This window comes from Equus quagga, chromosome 12 (assembly GCF_021613505.1).
Source record: "Equus quagga isolate Etosha38 chromosome 12, UCLA_HA_Equagga_1.0, whole genome shotgun sequence".
Lineage (NCBI taxonomy): Eukaryota > Metazoa > Chordata > Mammalia > Perissodactyla > Equidae > Equus > Equus quagga.
The window spans coordinates 48,412,406-48,429,974 of NC_060278.1; the positions used below are offsets into that span (position 1 = coordinate 48,412,406).

Genomic DNA, 17,569 nt, shown 5'->3' on the forward strand with positions numbered 1-17,569 from the left:
AGGAAGATTGGCAACAGATGTTAGCTCAGGGCCACTCTTCCTCACCCCCCCCCCCCCCCCCCCCCCCCCAAAAAGGATGTAAAATGACTCCTGGTCGGGCATTAATAATCACAGGATTTTGATCAAGCCCTTGAGTTTTGTTACAGCCTAAGAAGAGAGATGCTTCCTATTCCATGTAGAACACCTGAGTGAATTTGTCCCAATCTGGTGTTATATCAACTGTGAATGAAAACCAGTGTTGGGTGACATTCATTATAAATTAAAATCAGTACGAGTTATGTTGGTCTACGTGGCCATAAATAACCCATTTTTACAAAAGACTATCACTCTAGGGTTTTTATAAGGTTGGAAGTTTCTCATGATCTGTGTCACCTCTCTTGGGATCTCTTAAGCCATTTAAATGGAAGAATATAAGGTAATTGATGCTTATGATTACCCTCTGAGACACCTCTGGGAAAAATACAAAATTTTTATCTGGAGATGGATTTTTATGTATAATGTATTTTCACTCATCTCCCTTCTTCCTCTCTATTTCACCCTCACCACCTGATTCATCTTAAAAGCTTGATAAAAAGGAGGACACCCTCTCCCTCCTCTGACATTTGAATACTTCTAAGATCCAGCTGCTGAATTTTCACCGATAGAGGCCCTTTATGTTATAATTGCGTGCCTGAAGTAAGTGTGCTTATAAAAACTGACAAACCTAATAGATCGGGAGCAGCTCTCTGAAGTTTCATTACCTTGGTAATCTGAACCTCTGACCTTCGGGATGTAGGTAATGCAATCTGCTATTATTTCCATTCATACCTCAAATTTCTCAGATAACTGTTTGTGAGCACAAAGGTTAACTCTCAGAAGAGAGTGGGCTCTGTGAGAGCTTGTTGCATTATCATTTTCTTCCATCCTGAAACCTGCTATCCTAAGTAAGTTAACGAGTCCCTCCTCTGGGAAAGGGCCACTATTTTTTGCAATTTTGCTTTAAATCATTTTCTTGATTTGTAGGATAAAATTGGCACATTGTCTGATAGGCTAAAAGGCACAAAACTATAGGTTGAAAGTCATAGGAATAAATTCATAAATATTTACTTATTAAAAATTGTCTTTCAAAAAACCATAATATGTTTTTTTAAAAACATTCTTTCTTAATTACAACCTCCACATCTAAACACCATTTTGGTAGCAAAACATTTCTGGTAAATTTTTACCAGTCACAGAGTAACAGGGATAAGTTTTTGAAAGTTTTAGAAGCGCCTGTTTTCAATTTTTGCATCACTGTGTGAGGTAAAAGCATCCTTGCATTTCTTCAATTCTTTTTTTTTTTTTCCTGAGGAAGATTTGCCCTGAGCTAACATCTATGTCCAGTCTTCCTCTATTTCGTATGTGGGATGCTGCCCAGCATGGCCACTGACGAGTGGTGTAGGTCTGCACCCAGGAACAAAACCTGGGCTGCCTAAGAGGAGTGTGCCAAACTTAACCACTTGGCCCTGGGCCTGACTCTCTTCAATTCATTTTTAGGGCAAATACTGCAAACTGGCAGCACACAGACTATTTTTACTTCCCCCATTCTCCATGTATTGTTTTGCCTTCAGTATTTGAAAAAACAAAATCTTGCCAACATTTAACCATCAGAAGATTTTGCATAAAGATAACGATTTTTGGATTGATTTGAAAAATCAAATGATTGAGTGAAATTATTCCCACATTGCAGGGGGGAAATATCAGCTGGCACTGATTTAGTGACTTCCTACTTAGGTCACACACTCCCTATCTTCCTGCTCCCTATAGAGATATGAGGTTCTCATTCCTGCTTTATATAATAAAGGAAAAATTTCAGCCTAAATGAAATATCATGAAGATAAATTATATTAGTGAAAAAAAATCACATTTTTATAAGAAGACACACAAAAACACCTTCCCTTAAATTATCTATATAATTCTCAGAAAAGCCCTATGAGATAGAGATGGGTGCCTAGTAACTTACCCAAAATTACAGTTAATGAGTAGAACTTCCCAAACTCAAACTTAGGTCCCAGGTGTCCAATTTTCAACTATTTCTCATGCATTTAGACCTTATGGTTCTTAGCACTTTGTCAAGAATGGTTTAATAAGATCCTTCCCATTTTGACTGCTCACTCTAAAATAAACAGCAAAATAAGACAATTTCCACGAAAGAATGAGTGGAAAAGAAGTACCTCTTCTGGGGTCGCCTCGTTAACAAGGACATGGACGGCCAGAAAGGGGCAAGAAAATGCTGGAGGTAGTGAGAGAGAAAGGTACGGAAAAAGAAAATGAGAAATTATCCCAATGCTGTCCACTTTACCATGTGTCAAGAGTTCACCCCTACCTTCAGACGTTCACATCTCATATCATATAATCCTCCTTGTCTATCTCTCTCCTTCCTCTTTTTCTTCCTTCTTCCCTTTTTCTCTTTTTCTCTTCTACCTTCCTCTCTTTCTTTTCCTTCCTTCCACAGACATTTATTCATAACCTTTTTTGTCCTGGGCCCTGGGACTACAAAGATTAATGACATAACTTCTGCACTACAATATCTCAGTGAACTCTCTGGAAAATTCATGAAGTGTGAAGGTGTCACCATGAAGAGAGTATGTTTAAGTCCACACAAAAAGCATCTGCCTCATTTTTATCTCTTAATCAGAAGCCACAGATTTTGTAGCTAGAAGAATTTCTGACTTTGTCTGCATTTATCTTGGTCAAATGGCAATACAAATAAATAATTCCAAATCTCATCTCTTCTAAAGAGCACCCACCATTGCTAGCCCAGCTGGTTCCTCTGCTCTCCTTCCCATCACTCTACTTATCAAAGCAAATAGACTGTTTTGGCCTTTTCCACTGGCTTCCTTCCCTTTCACCTGTGCACCTGTTGTAATCTATCCTTCTTCCCTTATGCTCTAGTGACGCGGTCCTCTTGAAGTCATTAAACCTAATGACCCAGCCCAATGCTCTCTTCTCAGTACCATCCTCTCCTGTTCCTCTTGGGCAGTGGGCACTATGAATGACCTCTCCTCAGTGAAATGCTCCCTCCTGTCTCACCAACCGCTCCTTTCCCTCATCCCCTAAATAAGACTTTTCTCAAAGTTCTTTCCTGAATATTCGTTCACAGTCCAACTCTGCTGTTGGCGATTCCAACTATTCTCACCATTTCAGATTCTCCTAACTAGAAAGATGACAAAACTCTGTGAAGCCATAGGAAGGAGTGATTTAAAAAATAGGCTTTGGGGTCACAGAAACTTAAGTTTGAATCCAAGTTCCAGTATTTTCTAGCACTGTGACATAAAACAAGCCACTTAACCTCACGGAATCCTAGTTTTCTAACCCAAAATATGGGGATGATAATAATAACTGCCTTAAAACATCATAAGAATTAAGTGAAATACTATGTTTAGCACTTAGCAATTATTTAACATTATTATAAAATATTATTCTATCACTAAAATGTTCACAGTACTCTCAACAGCAGTTTTACCAAAGAAGAAAAAATTGGGAAGCCATTTCTAGTAAAAATATAGAATAAAATTTTGCAAGGCATTCAGGTAAAAGCATTTTTGAAGTGAATTGAAGATAGATAAAGGATCTATGTTGCCTTATAATTACCTGATTTGGCTAAAAGGTAGAACGATTGACTATTGCATACATGATGCCATTTTCCCTCTTAGTGGTGGTGCCCCATGTCCACTAAGCCAGAGACTACCTTTACTGACCTCCCTTGCAGTTAGTTATGGTCATGTGACTGTGTTTGTGCCAATAGAATGTGAAAAGAAATGATGTGGGTCTTTTCGGGTCATGGCCACAAAGCATGGGGTGTGTACCTACCTGTTCTCTCTTCATCCTTCCCCTGGACTGGAGTGTGGACACGGCAATGTTCTCAGCTTCAGCTCTGCAGACATGGACAGCACCCTAAGAGATCCAAAGCCACATAAGAGAAAGAATCAGGGTTCTTGAATGACCACAAGGAGCACAACCTGATTTGCTCACTTTGAGGCTGCTATGTGAGATATAAATTAACATCTATTTTGTTTGTCACTCTATTTGGGGGCTTCTGGATTACAGCAGCTTACTTTACTAACTTGGTCCCTGTTTGCCCAAATCAATTCACTTCAACAGCAGAAATTCTTTCTCCCGTTTTCATTGGCAAATGTAGGATGATGAATAATCAACACATCTCATACACAATTTCCTTTAAATACAGTTTTCTCTGGCAGGCTATTGTTAGCAGCTGGAATGCAATGAGAGACTAAAGTAACTGGAAGTTTTCCAAAATGTCGTTGTTTTTGACTGATGCATAAACTAGATAGTAGGCATGAAATATCTTGTCGGGAAAAATCAGGAGCCTGGCTTGGGGCAGTGCCCAACAGGGTCTTCCCACTTCTTCATGTGAACAGTTTTACCCTCAGGCAGAGTAAAGAATTTTCTCAAGAAGTGGTTTGATAAGCTCAAATTTTCCAAGAAGTACTTAGTTCACGACACAGAGCTTTGCACCATAGAACTTGCAAAATTGGACCCTAATTTGAGAATCTATGTGCAAGATAGACACTTCTATCATAAAATAACCTTAATAGGATCCTTCCGGGTTTTTACATTTGAACAAAATTACCTCTCAATGAGCCTGCTAATGAGAGATGACTGAAGAATTCAATCCTAGACAAATCAATTAGGAGACCCATTGAATGGAATGGTTTACCGTAATTGCTCTAGATCAGCGCCACGAAATTTTTGTAAAAGGCCAGATAATGTTTACTTGAAGCCTTGCAGGCTATATCAGGTCTCTGTTGAAGCTACTCAACTCTGACCTTGGAGATGAAAACAGCAATAGAGGACACTTAAGTATGGCTATATTCCAATAAAAATTCATTATGGACACTGAAATTTGATTTTCATGTGTCACAAAATACTACTCTTCTTTTGGTTTTTTCCCACCATTTAAAATTGTAAAAACTATTCTTAGCTCACAGGTTATGTAAAAACAGGTGGCAGGCCAGATTTTGCTCACAGACCATAGTTTGCTAACCCCTGATCTAGATGCTGAAGATTTAGAGGATGTAATTGATATTGATAATAGTCTCTCAAAATAATCCAACAGCGTGTAAGGAGCGTAATCTAATTGCTTTTGCAAGAGGACTTTCAACTGGCCCATCTAGTGACTGTTTTAAATTATTTGGGAATCCATTACAAAGGAGAGGGATCTATTCTATATTTGAGAGCGTGCTGCAGCTAAGACCACATTTCTGATCAATATACTGAGATCACCACGAAAAATGGCATTTAATAGCAAAGATTGTGTCGAGAGGTTATAACCTTCTTTTCAACTCACTGAAGTTGACCTGATATTGTACACTTAGGGCAATACCTACTCAAATAAATTTATGTGGTCCATAAAATGTGCTCTACACATAACAAGATAGAATATCTGAGTAAATATTTCCCAATGTATGGAATATTTAACATAATCTCACATGAAATTCTCATTCCTTCCTGTTACTCCAAACCCAATCTAGTATTCATACCTTAACTCCAAATTATATAATTCTAGCTCAAGTATCACACTTTAATTTCTAAGTCCACTTGGTTGTCACAAAAACACTTCAAACTCAAGAAGTCTCAAATGAAAGAATGTTTCAAATTCTCCATCCAATAATTACTCCTATGTTTTCCTTCTTTGTTTAATGGGATTCACACAGAAACCAAGACCAAAAATCTGGGATTTATCTGTAACTCTTCCTTATCCCTTTCTAAACTCTCGTGAGTCATTTAAGGACCATGGCTCCTTCCATCTAGTGGATCCGCCACTCCCTATGGCCGTGGAGCCCCTCTCTAGCTGGGAAAACTAGAGACAATCAGAGGTGGTCAAGTGTTCTTTAATATCTCAGTCCAAAAATGGCACAAACTGGTCATATGACCTCACCCAAAGGCAAGGGACCCCAAAAATGAGGTCTAGCTGTTTGAAAAGAAGAGAAAAACATGGGTGTTGGTGAGTGCTAGGAATATTTGCCACAACTTTTGTCTTCTATAGTAAATTTTCACATTTAAATGCTGTTTATCCTATTAATGCTATTAGTAATTGGTGACATCTTTCTCTATTTTTCCGTGACTTCCTATTTTATTTATAATAAAGAATTTGGCGAACTGTTACTTTCCTTGCCCTTCTCATCTACCATTTTCAATGTTTGCTTTATAAATTATTATGATATAATTATTTTCAAATAATTATTTTATCTAAATAGTTTCAATATTTATCATCAATTCTTAAACTTTCCCAATCTTGACTTTTGGATTTTGATCATCTTTCTATCATCTGGAGAACATTATTGGAAAATTTTTATCATTAAAGTAAATAAATTAGTTACCTATCTCTTAATTTTTGCCTACATAAGGAAGTATTTCTGTCATCTTTGCACATTCTCTTAATTTTTACCTTTCTAACAAAGTCTTTCTGTTGTGTTTGCACATAAATAATGACTTAGATGTGTATGAAATTCTTGGATCAAAATATTTTCCATCAAAACTTGTTGAAATTTGTTCCATGTCTTCCAACATGTGATGGTCCGGATGAGAAGTTTGAAACTTGCCTGATTTTTTCTCCTTTGTAGATGACTTTTTTTTAACATTTTTTTGAGGAAGGTTAGCCCTGAGCTAACATCTGCTGCCAATCCTCCTCTTTTTGCTGAGGAAGACTGGCCCTGAGCTAACATCCCTGCCCATCTTCTTCTACTTTATACGTGGGATGCCTGCCACAGCATGGCTTGCCAAGAGGTGCCGTGTCCGCACGTGGGATCCGAACCAGCGAACCCTGGGCCACCGAGAAGCAGAACGTGGGAACTTAACCACCGTGCCACTGGGCCAGCCCCTGTAGATGACTTTTTAATTTTCAGTCTACCTTTGAAATGTCATAATGTTCCATGATATGTCTGTGTTTGTATATATTGTCATTACTTTGGCCAAAACTGTATCAATCTATTCAATTTATAGACATAAACCTTCATTTGGGGTAAGGTTTTAGGGAGTATTTTATATCCATGATTATTTATTTCACTTATTTTTCAAGTTAGATTTTTTCATTCTCTATCTTCAATATTTATAATTTTGAATTTCACTGATTTCTCCTTAGTCATTTGCCTCTTTATTGATTGATATCATGCATTTTTAACTCTGCTTTTTTTCTGCTTTCATTGTAGATTTTAATTCTGCCATTACTTTTTATGTTTCTTTGCTTTCTTTCTTATATACGCAAAATCCCTTTACACCTTTATCTTCATGTCTGTCTTTTTATGATTCCAGGCACCTGTTTCATAGAGGCTTCTTTTTCATAAAGGCATGTCCCTTTTGTTACTTTTAAGAACACCATGCAAATGTTTTATAAAACTTCCATCCCACTCTCATAGTAGTAATGTATCAAAAAGATTCTTCTTTTGAAGGTTCTAGGCAATGTTTCCCGTATCTTATGCAATGAATATGCCTTGTAGCTTATGTTTTCCTCTTCTAAAAAAGAGAAATACATTCAGGCCAGCTTTTACCAAGACATCAGGAGGGCGAAATTTACTTGGCTCCTCGTATCAGCTTTTTCAATTCTAACAGTGTTCCTCTCTCAGAGCTAAACTCAAGGTCATCAGCCTTTACTTTTGTGCTGGCCTGTTGAACTGAGGATGTATCTTCTGCTTCTTAGATGGTTCACTGACTTAGGAAGAGCTCATTGAAGTTAAAAAAAAACTTGTTTGAACAATGACAACTCATGCTCCTCTGCATGCACTTCTCCCAAAACTTCTCATAAGATGAGTAGGAATCTGAAGGTATACTGTGTTTCTACTATTTTTGTGTGTTTTGGACTCTGCACGGCAACATTTAAATAAATGAAGAGAAAGAAGCGTTGAAGAAGATGTTGGCAAGAGGCAGGATAAAGCAGAAATCTGGTACTTTTTGTCCAGAGATGCTGCCTGTTTCTGGATATAAGAGCCTCTATATCATGGAGTAAGACATAGCTAATAGAACTGAATCACCATCTTTTCCTATCTTTTTTGGGGATGATAGATTCTGTTTTATTTCAGAGGGGCTGACATATCGTGCATGGCTAAAAATGGGCATTTAATGGGATTTCAGCCATACCTTGACTTAGGATCTTTGCTCATCGTGAACTTACGGTGCTGGTCCCAATATTTTTAATGTGTCCATATAAGTTGGATATGTATATATATACTTATCCAACTTATGTATACATTATTGTATAAAATGTGCACAACAGCCTGCTCACTTAAACTAAAATTCAAGAAGAACCTCAAATCTAGTACACTTTCCATTATACCTCAGCTGCTACAAATTAATGAGTAGTGATACCCTAAGCCAGGAGGAAATAGTTCTAATGACAGATGGAATTTTTGCACTCGCAGCACCGGTGGCTTTGCTGTACTTGACTAATAATATTATTTGGGAAAATATCGATGGACATGAATAGCCAGTTCCCGCCAATGCATTATTAATGACCTCATTGTTAAAGGTGCTTACATTTTGTGACATCAGAGAAAAGATACATCTCAGTCCTCAGTGTTTTCAAATTACCTGCTAAAGATCTCTTAACATAAACTCTCCCAGCTATGCTGGTGTGTCAAACTTTTTAAACTATTGCTAGAGATAAGATCAAAGCCATATCGTCGTGCTTAGGAAACAAAAGTATTAAAAAAAGACAAACCAGCATTCAGCTTTTTTGCAAGAACACTAAGATCTTAATCAAAAGTGGTCCTTAAAGAAAGTCATACAGGGCCAGCCCCAGTGGCCTGCTGGTTAAGTTCACCACCCTCTGCTTCTGTGGCTGGGATTCGGATCCCAGGTGCAGACCTATACCACTTGCCTGTTAGCGACCGTGCTGTGGCAGTGGCCCACATAAAAGAAAAGAAGAGGAAGATTGGCAATGGATGTTAGCTCAGGGCAAATCTTCCTCAGCCAGAGGGGAAAAAAAAGTCATACAGTTCTCAAAGCTATACTCCTTTACATGGTCATATGCTAGGATTTCACATTTTAGAGACACTGTACTTCAATAACCATGAAGAGAAATGCCACCCTTTCCTCCTGATCTTCAGATTGTGCTGCTGAACTGTTTTTTGACACATTTATGTACAATTTTAGGAGGCTTGTGAACCAACATTCCACCCCCGATCCCAACACAAGCAAAGATAATAGTTCCTGCTAGGTTTTGAAAAATAATATTAAAGTAAATAGAGAAGTATACTATGCCTACCTAAGAAAATATGGTTGTTTATGTCTTTTTTTAAAAGCTTCATTGTAGGAAGATAATGAGAAGCAGAGCTTAGGGCAAGGAATAGAGAAATTGGGTGGAAGAGGAGACAGAAAATAGGACACTGGCCTTTGAAAGCATGAGGACTGAGGAATTGATGAGCTATATTTGTGAGACAGTAAGTAGTTGATTTTGACATCCTTTTTGAGTTTGCCTACATGGTAGAAACACTATGAACTTGGGAGACAAGAATGAGAGCCTTGATAAACATTCAGATGTTGTCCTAGGATCCTACTGAGTGAATCCTTAGGAGAACGTGCTAGGTTGCCCTGGTACATTGACAGCATACATAAGGGGACATCTCTCTCAACATTCTTCTAGAATCCATTTAGCAGATTTTGTTAGCAAGTTAAAAAATGCTTCAAGTTCTAGGATCTGTGTGAGGAAAAGCCTTATTTGTATTAGGATATACTTCTCTCTAGGATTATGTAACATATGAACAAAAGTTGTTCCATGTATTATATATTTTTATTTTACTCTTAGTTTCCTTTAATACATGTTATATCAAAGTTTTGAAGATCAGATGAATAATTACAAGTAACATACTTAAACTATTTAAAGTATATTTTCCTATAAAGGTAAGACTGTATGCAATTAATTATGGGATAGGGAGAAAATTAACTTTGTTTAAAAAAAAGGAAAACCAGCACCTCCATAAAGAAGTTTCCATAAGGTTTCCTTCTCCCCATTGTAGGAATAGCTACTGATAGGGTTTATTCTCCATCTGTGTCCCCTGAGACCCTTTTAGATCTGACACATTTACAGTGTCTTGTGTTTATTAACAGCTTTTCGAGACCTACAAGGTGATGTTGAATATTATACACTTTTTTGGAATTCTGCTACCTCCAATGAATCTCTAAAAATCCTCCCCGATGTAAACTCTCATGTCATTGGCCATTTAAATCCAAACACAGAGTATCAGATTTTTATCTCTGTCTTCAATGGAGCCCACAGTATCAACAGTGAAGTACTGCATGCAACCACTCGCGATGGAGGTGAGTCCAGATTTCAAGGGATCCTGGGCTTCAGAGATGCAAATGAAATTGATTGATCCTTGCCGAGGTTGAGATCAGTCATCCCTCCATTATAAAATTTTCGGTGTTGGAGGGGAGTGGGCTGGGGCTAAAATGCTTAAGTGCTCGCTGTCGTCAAGTGGCGGATCAATAAGTGGTCCCTTTGAGACAGCAGCACAAGCTCTAATAATGGTTTATTAGCCCAGTTTGTTCCTGTTCTTTTCAGTCAGTGTATGCTTAGCTTGGAGCTGAGTTCACATCGATAAATGGTGACATTTAGAAACTTTTTTTTTTTAAGATTTGCTCTCAGAAGCAGTATACTTTTCAAAATGACAGCCAAGCACGATGAGGGCCCTCCCTGAGTCACCAGAAATGGTAGGTGGAAGTTCAGCCACTGAGAAAAATTGCCTATGACTCATTTCTAAGCCAGTTAGCAAGGGGAGGAAGCAAAGGAAGTAACTTGTGAATCTGAAATGTGTTTGGAATGGTCTTTCTAATCTTTTTGGCTTTATAAAGTCTCATTATAAACATTATAATATCATTACCTCCCAAGCAAGCGTTCCAGGTCATTAGCAGAGCACTTTCAGTGTGGAACCCATTTCCCTTTGTGGTGCCAAAGGTTGACACCTTTTGTTTATAAAATAGAACGGATCACAAGGACAATTTTTCAACCAGTTAAGATGGGTTCTTAAGATAAAAATAGGTCTTTGCTTAGTTATTTCTGACATGCTTGAATAATTGTGTAATTTAACGCCAAGCAAGATTTTTTTCTAATGTTAGATTTCATCATTACCTATGGTAATCAACATTCAAAATCATTTACATAATGACAATATTGCATTATTACTTCATATTGCTTGAGTTACAAGCTAGTAACGTCAAATGATTTTTCACATTCCACCAGCCTCAATGTATTTCAGTTTTCTTTTTTGCTTAAGGAGCAAATTTTCTTTCCTTTTTTTTTTTTTTACCCTGGGAGGCATGGAGTGAAGGGATGGGAAAAGAGACGAATGATAGACATGTGTTAGTGGTGCAGATGGGTTAATAATTGACCATCATATCCCAATGGTCACATAGTATTGAAGATTAGCACTATGTTGGTGGTATAAAGCATTTTACCACCAATTCTTATGGTTTCTAACTGAGAGCATAATAAGGCAATTTACAGAGGAATACAGACTGTGATAACTTTATCAGAGGAAAGCAGATAAGCAAAACCTAAATACTTATCTGCCTTTAGTTTAACAAGTGCTTTTTCAGAGACAGCTGGAGTTTATTCAGTTTCTTCCTTTAATTCTAGAGCCTCAGGGCGTGCTTCCTCCGGAGGTTGTCATCATCAACAGTACAGCTGTACGTGTCATCTGGACATCTCCTTCAAACCCAAATGGTGTTGTCACGGAATATTCTGTCTATGTAAATAATCAGCTCTACAAGACTGGAATGAATGTGCCCGGGTCTTTCATTCTGCGAGACCTGGCTCCCTTTACTATCTATGACATTCAGGTTAGAACATTGTTTTTGGATGGTGAAGCTTAAGGGTATGCAAATAAAATCTCTAAGTGGCTATTTTCCATCTTGGTTACAGATTATTTATTTCACAAGGAAGGGGGGACAAAGACGGAAATTGATCAGGACTAAATCTGTTTGCTGGGGGCAAACCCATGAGTCTCCGGAGAGAAAGTAATAATATGAAAAATGATGGTGAGAAGGATGGTGATGATATTCTCACTGGCAAAATGCAGTCGTTCATATTTGCAGTAAATCTTGCCAAGCTGTTTACCTTTTTCCTATTTTTTTTTACTGACATCAAGATCAAAATCAGTCTATGAACATGGAGACGTTTTTTCTATTCCTCTTTCTGCTATTTACTAATTTAATAACTAGAGAAGTTATGCAACCTCATTTGGTGTCACATCTCTTTTGTAAGGGCAGTGGACTAGATGACTGAGGACATTTCATCCACCTCTAGAATTTTGTGATTCTGAATACAAGAAAACGTGAATGAATATATGGCAGATAAAAAAAGTATTAAAAGATTTTATCTGACGATGAAAAGAATCTATCTGTTTATCATTCAACAAACGTTCCATGACCCTCTCCTATGTAAGGGCAGTTGTTGTATTTAAACGTCTTTACCCTTGTGCCTCTGGGAATCTGGTGAAGTCAGCGCACGTTGCCCTAGAAAAATATGTATGTACTTATATGATAAAAGTTAACATGCAACTTCAGAGGATGCATTGACCATCTGAGGCCCAACTCATAGAACTCTTCGAGATCTACTGACCTTAAATGCAAAAGCAAAATACGGAGAATACTATGGTATATAAAACAAGGCATTTATCTTCTGGGAATTAAAAATCTTGTTAGAGTGCTGAAATGTAAAAGATAACAAGGCCAAACATGGAAATTAATGGTAAAAACAGAGTGCTTCAGAAGCTCAAAGTTTATAGAGAAGGGTTGCAATTTAGTAATTTTTTTAAAACACTGTGCCACTTCTAAAATTCATAAGAGCTTTGGAAATACTTTTCAGAAGATATTAAACGTAGAAATTTTATTTGACCACAGAAACTTTTTTTTTTTAAAGATTGGCACCTGAGCTAACAACTATTGCCAATCTTCTTTCTTTTTTTTTCATTCTTCTCTCCAAAGCTCCCTAGTACATAGTTGTATATTCTAGTTGTGAGTGCCTCTGGTTGTGTTATGTGGGACGCCGCCTCAGCATGGCCTGATGAGCAGTGCTAGGTTGGTGCCCGGGATCTGAACTGGTGAAATGCTGGGCATGCGAACTTAACCACTTGGCCACGGGGCCAGCACCAAGTGCTGCCTCTTTTATTTTCCCATCCCCTTCTTTCTGCCATATTTGAAAGTGGAACACACACAATCGTCTGGCTACACCAATGGTTTAGCCTCTCCCACGACTACGCCTGGCTTCCTAAGAAAACAAAATAAAAAGATAGTTGACAAAAAAAGAAAGGCACATTGATTTTCATCACACTCCATGATTTCCATCAACCCACCTGAAGATCTTAGTAATAGCACATGTGTTTACATCTTAGCACACACATGATGTTGATGTTCTCGGTTCTTAGAGTGAGTCCATATGTGTATGTAGAGCATAGGTCAAATTATAAAATAAAAATCACATTCAAGAGAATTAGAAATATATTTTTATGAACAAGATTAGCATAGGAAGGTGATGGAGGATTGGCTGTCCTATCCTCTTTTGGACCCTAGTGGAGAAAGCTGACTGAGTCCTCAAAATGCAGCTTATTCATTCGCTTATTGGGACTCAAATACAACCTACAGGTAAGATCATTGGGTGCTGGACGCATATGTCCAGCTCCAGCTTTCTGACCATGGAGTCGACATTTAAGTGTTTCAGACGTGTTCTACTATGAAAGGCTCACTCATACCTACTGGTTTGAGTCAGCAGTGACCTGAGGAGAGTTCATTTTGATCAGATTTGGGACGTGGAAATGGATGAGGAGACAAAAGACCAAATTAGAATCTAATACTTAAATTTTTTTATAAGTGACTAAGATGTTCTTATTCTATTTCTTTTTTTTTGAGGAAGATCAGCCCAGAGCTAGCATCCACGCCCATCTTCCCCTACTTAAATGTGGGACACCTACCACAGCATGGTTTGATAAGCAGTGTGTAGGTCTTCACCCGGGATACGAACTGGTGAACCCCTGGCTGCCAAAGCAGAATGTACAAACTTAACTGCTGTGCCACCAGGCCAGCCCCAAGATGTTCTTATTCTTGATAACGATACTCTTGTGAAGCTCTTCACAGCCCAGGAATACTGAAATAGTTCTTGCATTGCTGGAAATTTAAATATCAAGTTTCACTGATTTTCATTTATGGTGTCAAAGATAATTTGGCTCCATTTAAAATATGCCCTTAATTGATATGCCTAATACTTTAAAACAAGTTTCTCTTTGCTAATCCCTTCTGTAAAATAGCCATTGATTTTAAAGCAGACATGTCGATGCACCAAAGTATCTACTTTTTTGAATGAATCCATTTATATTTCCTTTTTTAAATGGAATAATAATTTCTGTTTTTGATTAAATTTTTTCTTTTTAATGTAAATATGTAAACCTTTATGTTCGTGTTTCATCCACATGTTATATAATATAGCTATAGCACCAGAAATATGCCCCAAAGATGGAGATTTGAAATATTACATTAGTAAGAATGAGAAAAATATTAACACATTTCTCTAAAGTTGAAAGAAAAACTTTCTGGAAAATCACTTAAATACACCTAAGTGGTTTAGAACTTAAAGCTATGCTTAATATTTAGATGATAAGGCAACAGGATACAGTAAAGCCCAAATCAGATATTATATATCTTAACAGCTTGATGATATTCCCTGATTTCTCTGACCCCCAATTTGCAAACTTATGAAAATGGAGTTGTAAGGACTCAATAAAATTATTTGTGCAAGCCCATCATAATACTTGCCACATATTAGTTATGTAATAAAATCAGTTAAGTTGATTTCGAATTATCTCATTATGCATCATATAGTTAAATATTTCCCAATATGTATGAAGTGTTATTGTCATTAATTCTATTACAGCAAGTATATTTTAAGTCCATCTGCCTTTAAGTTATTTGGGGTTTAATTGGACATCTCAGAGTGGAGGGCCTTGATAGCATTTAAATATCTATTAAATATTACCTCGAAATAGTATATGGCATAAATAAATAACATAACTTAAACAGCATTATAAAAATATGCCTCAACTCTCATTTAGGTGCAAACTGCCCCATGAATAAAATAGCATAGCTACTAAATACAATGAGAAGTACATTTGTCTTTCCTCAAATGCCGGCGGGAATTCAGAGAAGTCCTTTGCTTAAAAGCTCAGTATGAGTGTTTAAGATTCCTCAGTATCCAGCTTCCCTCTTCCATTTATGTATTAGATGCCGAAAGTAAATTAGCATCGGAAAAAAGTACAGTTCCTCCTTGGTTTATCCTCTAATTGAGAGCAGAATGATGTCGCTTTGCGGATGTTCCACGAGCAATCTTTTGTACCTTCATTTGTCTCTCCTCCCTCTTGCTGAATATGTTCTTTTTGTGTTACTAATGCTTGATGAACCCGATTTCTAATCTTTAACTATTCCACCCTCCTCAGTTTTTATTCCTATTAGGTGGCAGAATTAAAGGGGTGAATGATGATTTCCTGCTGTGATTAAGGTAAAAATACAATTGCAGCCGGAACAAATGGATGCAAAATAGCTCAGCCATATTGGAAGGCTTCTCTAAGCCTCATTTTTCTTCCATTAGACATTAGCATTTAGGCTATTTGTTGTAAAGTGTCAAGACTTCCAGAAGATATCATCATTACACTACCTGGTTATAGATTTAGAGAGCAGTAGTCAGTGATAACCTATTATGCTTGCAACCTGTTACCTAGGCATCTTCTGTTCCTTAACTGGGTTCCAGATAGGTTAATATGTCTGTCTCTTTCTGAATAGTTGGAACCAAAAGCTAAACATCACTATTTTAATCACTAACTCGATTATTCTGAGCCCAATTAACATCAATTAACATCAAAAATTAATATTTATTAAGCCCCAAGAGGCTATAAAGAACTATAAGACATTCATAGCAAACCAGGGTGGGTGGGATTCAGTCCATCCGAAGTCTGTATTTGGAAGACAGCTGGATTTATTCATTTCTCAACTAATGTTTTCAGGTTGAAGTCTGCACAAATTATGCCTGTGTGAAAAGCAATGGAACCCAAATTACCACTGTGGAAGACACGCCAAGCGATATACCAACACCCACAATTCATGGCATCACTTCAAGGTACAGATCTTTTGTCAGTTATTCTAAAGAACTGATCATAAGCAAGGAAAATAAAAATCAAAGCTATATTCCCAGCCGTGACAATCTCGTTTAATAAGCTGCTGTAAATAGGTGTGTGAATCAAATTTTTGATTTCATGACGTGTTGAACTTCATGGACACATCCCTTAGCATCTAAGCTTTGGTGTCCCTGACTGCCCAGCCTCACTTCCCTTTATTTAGTAATCTGTGAACAAATGCTTAAATGCACAAGAGTTTCTTTATTTAAATGTATCCTTTAGTGAATCCTTTTGTGGGCAGAGAACACAATTTTTTTTAACTTTTTATTGAGATTATGATAGTTTACAACCTCGTAAAATTTCAGTTGTACATTATTGTTTGTCAGTGGTGTTGTAGGTGCACCACTTCATGCTTTGTGCCCACCCTCTATGCTCCCTTTCCCCTGGTAGCCACTAATCTGTTCTCTTTGTCCACATGTTTAACTTCCACATATGAGTGGAGTCATACAGAGATTGTATTTCTCTATCTGGCTTATTTCACTTAACATAATACCCTCAAGGTCCATCCATGTTGTTGTGAATGGGGCAATTTTATCCTTTTTTATGGCTAAGTAGTATTTCATTGTATATATATATACTATATCTTCTTTATCTAATCATCAGTTGATGGGCACTTAGGTTGCTTCCATGTCTTGGCTATTATAAATAATGCTGCAATGAACATAGCAGTACATGGGACTTTTGGAATTGCTGATTTCAAGTTCTTTGGGTAGATACCCAGTAGTAGGGTGGCTGGGTCATGTGGTATTTCTATTTTAAATTTTTTGAGAAATCTCCATACTGTTTTCCATAGCGACTGCACCAGTTTGCATTCCCGCCAGCGGTGTAGGAGGGCTCCTTTTTCTCTACAACCTCTCCAACATTTCTTACCTTTTGTTTCGGTTACTTTTGCCATTCTAATGGGTGTAAGGTGATATCTTATTGTAGTTTTGATTTGCATTTCCCTGGTGATCAGTGATGATGAACATCTTTCCATGTGCCTATTGGCCATCCATGTGTCTTCCAGAGAACACAATTTTAATTAGAATGACTACTTTCTAACTTAATCTCTTTGAAAAAAGTTAAATTTACATATGTCAGATTGCCCTAAAACTAGAAATATCTATAAAATAAATAGGAGAGAGAATCTTTGGATAACCATTACCAATTTTATCAGATTCTTCAAAGAATCCTTTTCTTTGTTTTTTGTTGCTGAGAAATGACCATAGTTTGAAAGTGAGTCTCGTTTCAATTTCATATTAGCAATAATAATAATAATAAGGAGATTTTACATCGTTTTCCAAAACAAAAATGAGAGGACAATTGTTCATCCCTTTACATCAAGTTGAGGCTGGAGAAAGAAATCTGAGTGCTCCCACATCATACTTTTACTTCAG

General features: G+C 37.3%; 1 protein-coding gene across 1 annotated transcript in view; it reads left to right on the forward strand.

Annotated features, from left to right (window-relative positions):
- USH2A (usherin) overlaps nucleotides 1–17,569 on the forward strand; it is a 733,563-nt gene that overhangs the window by 513,378 nt on the left and 202,616 nt on the right. Inside the window, exons 44-46 of the mRNA XM_046679838.1 lie at nucleotides 10,084–10,293; nucleotides 11,612–11,814; nucleotides 16,023–16,135. Coding sequence (XP_046535794.1) covers nucleotides 10,084–10,293; nucleotides 11,612–11,814; nucleotides 16,023–16,135 — 526 coding nt within the window. The remainder of the gene's footprint in view (nucleotides 1–10,083; nucleotides 10,294–11,611; nucleotides 11,815–16,022; nucleotides 16,136–17,569) is intronic.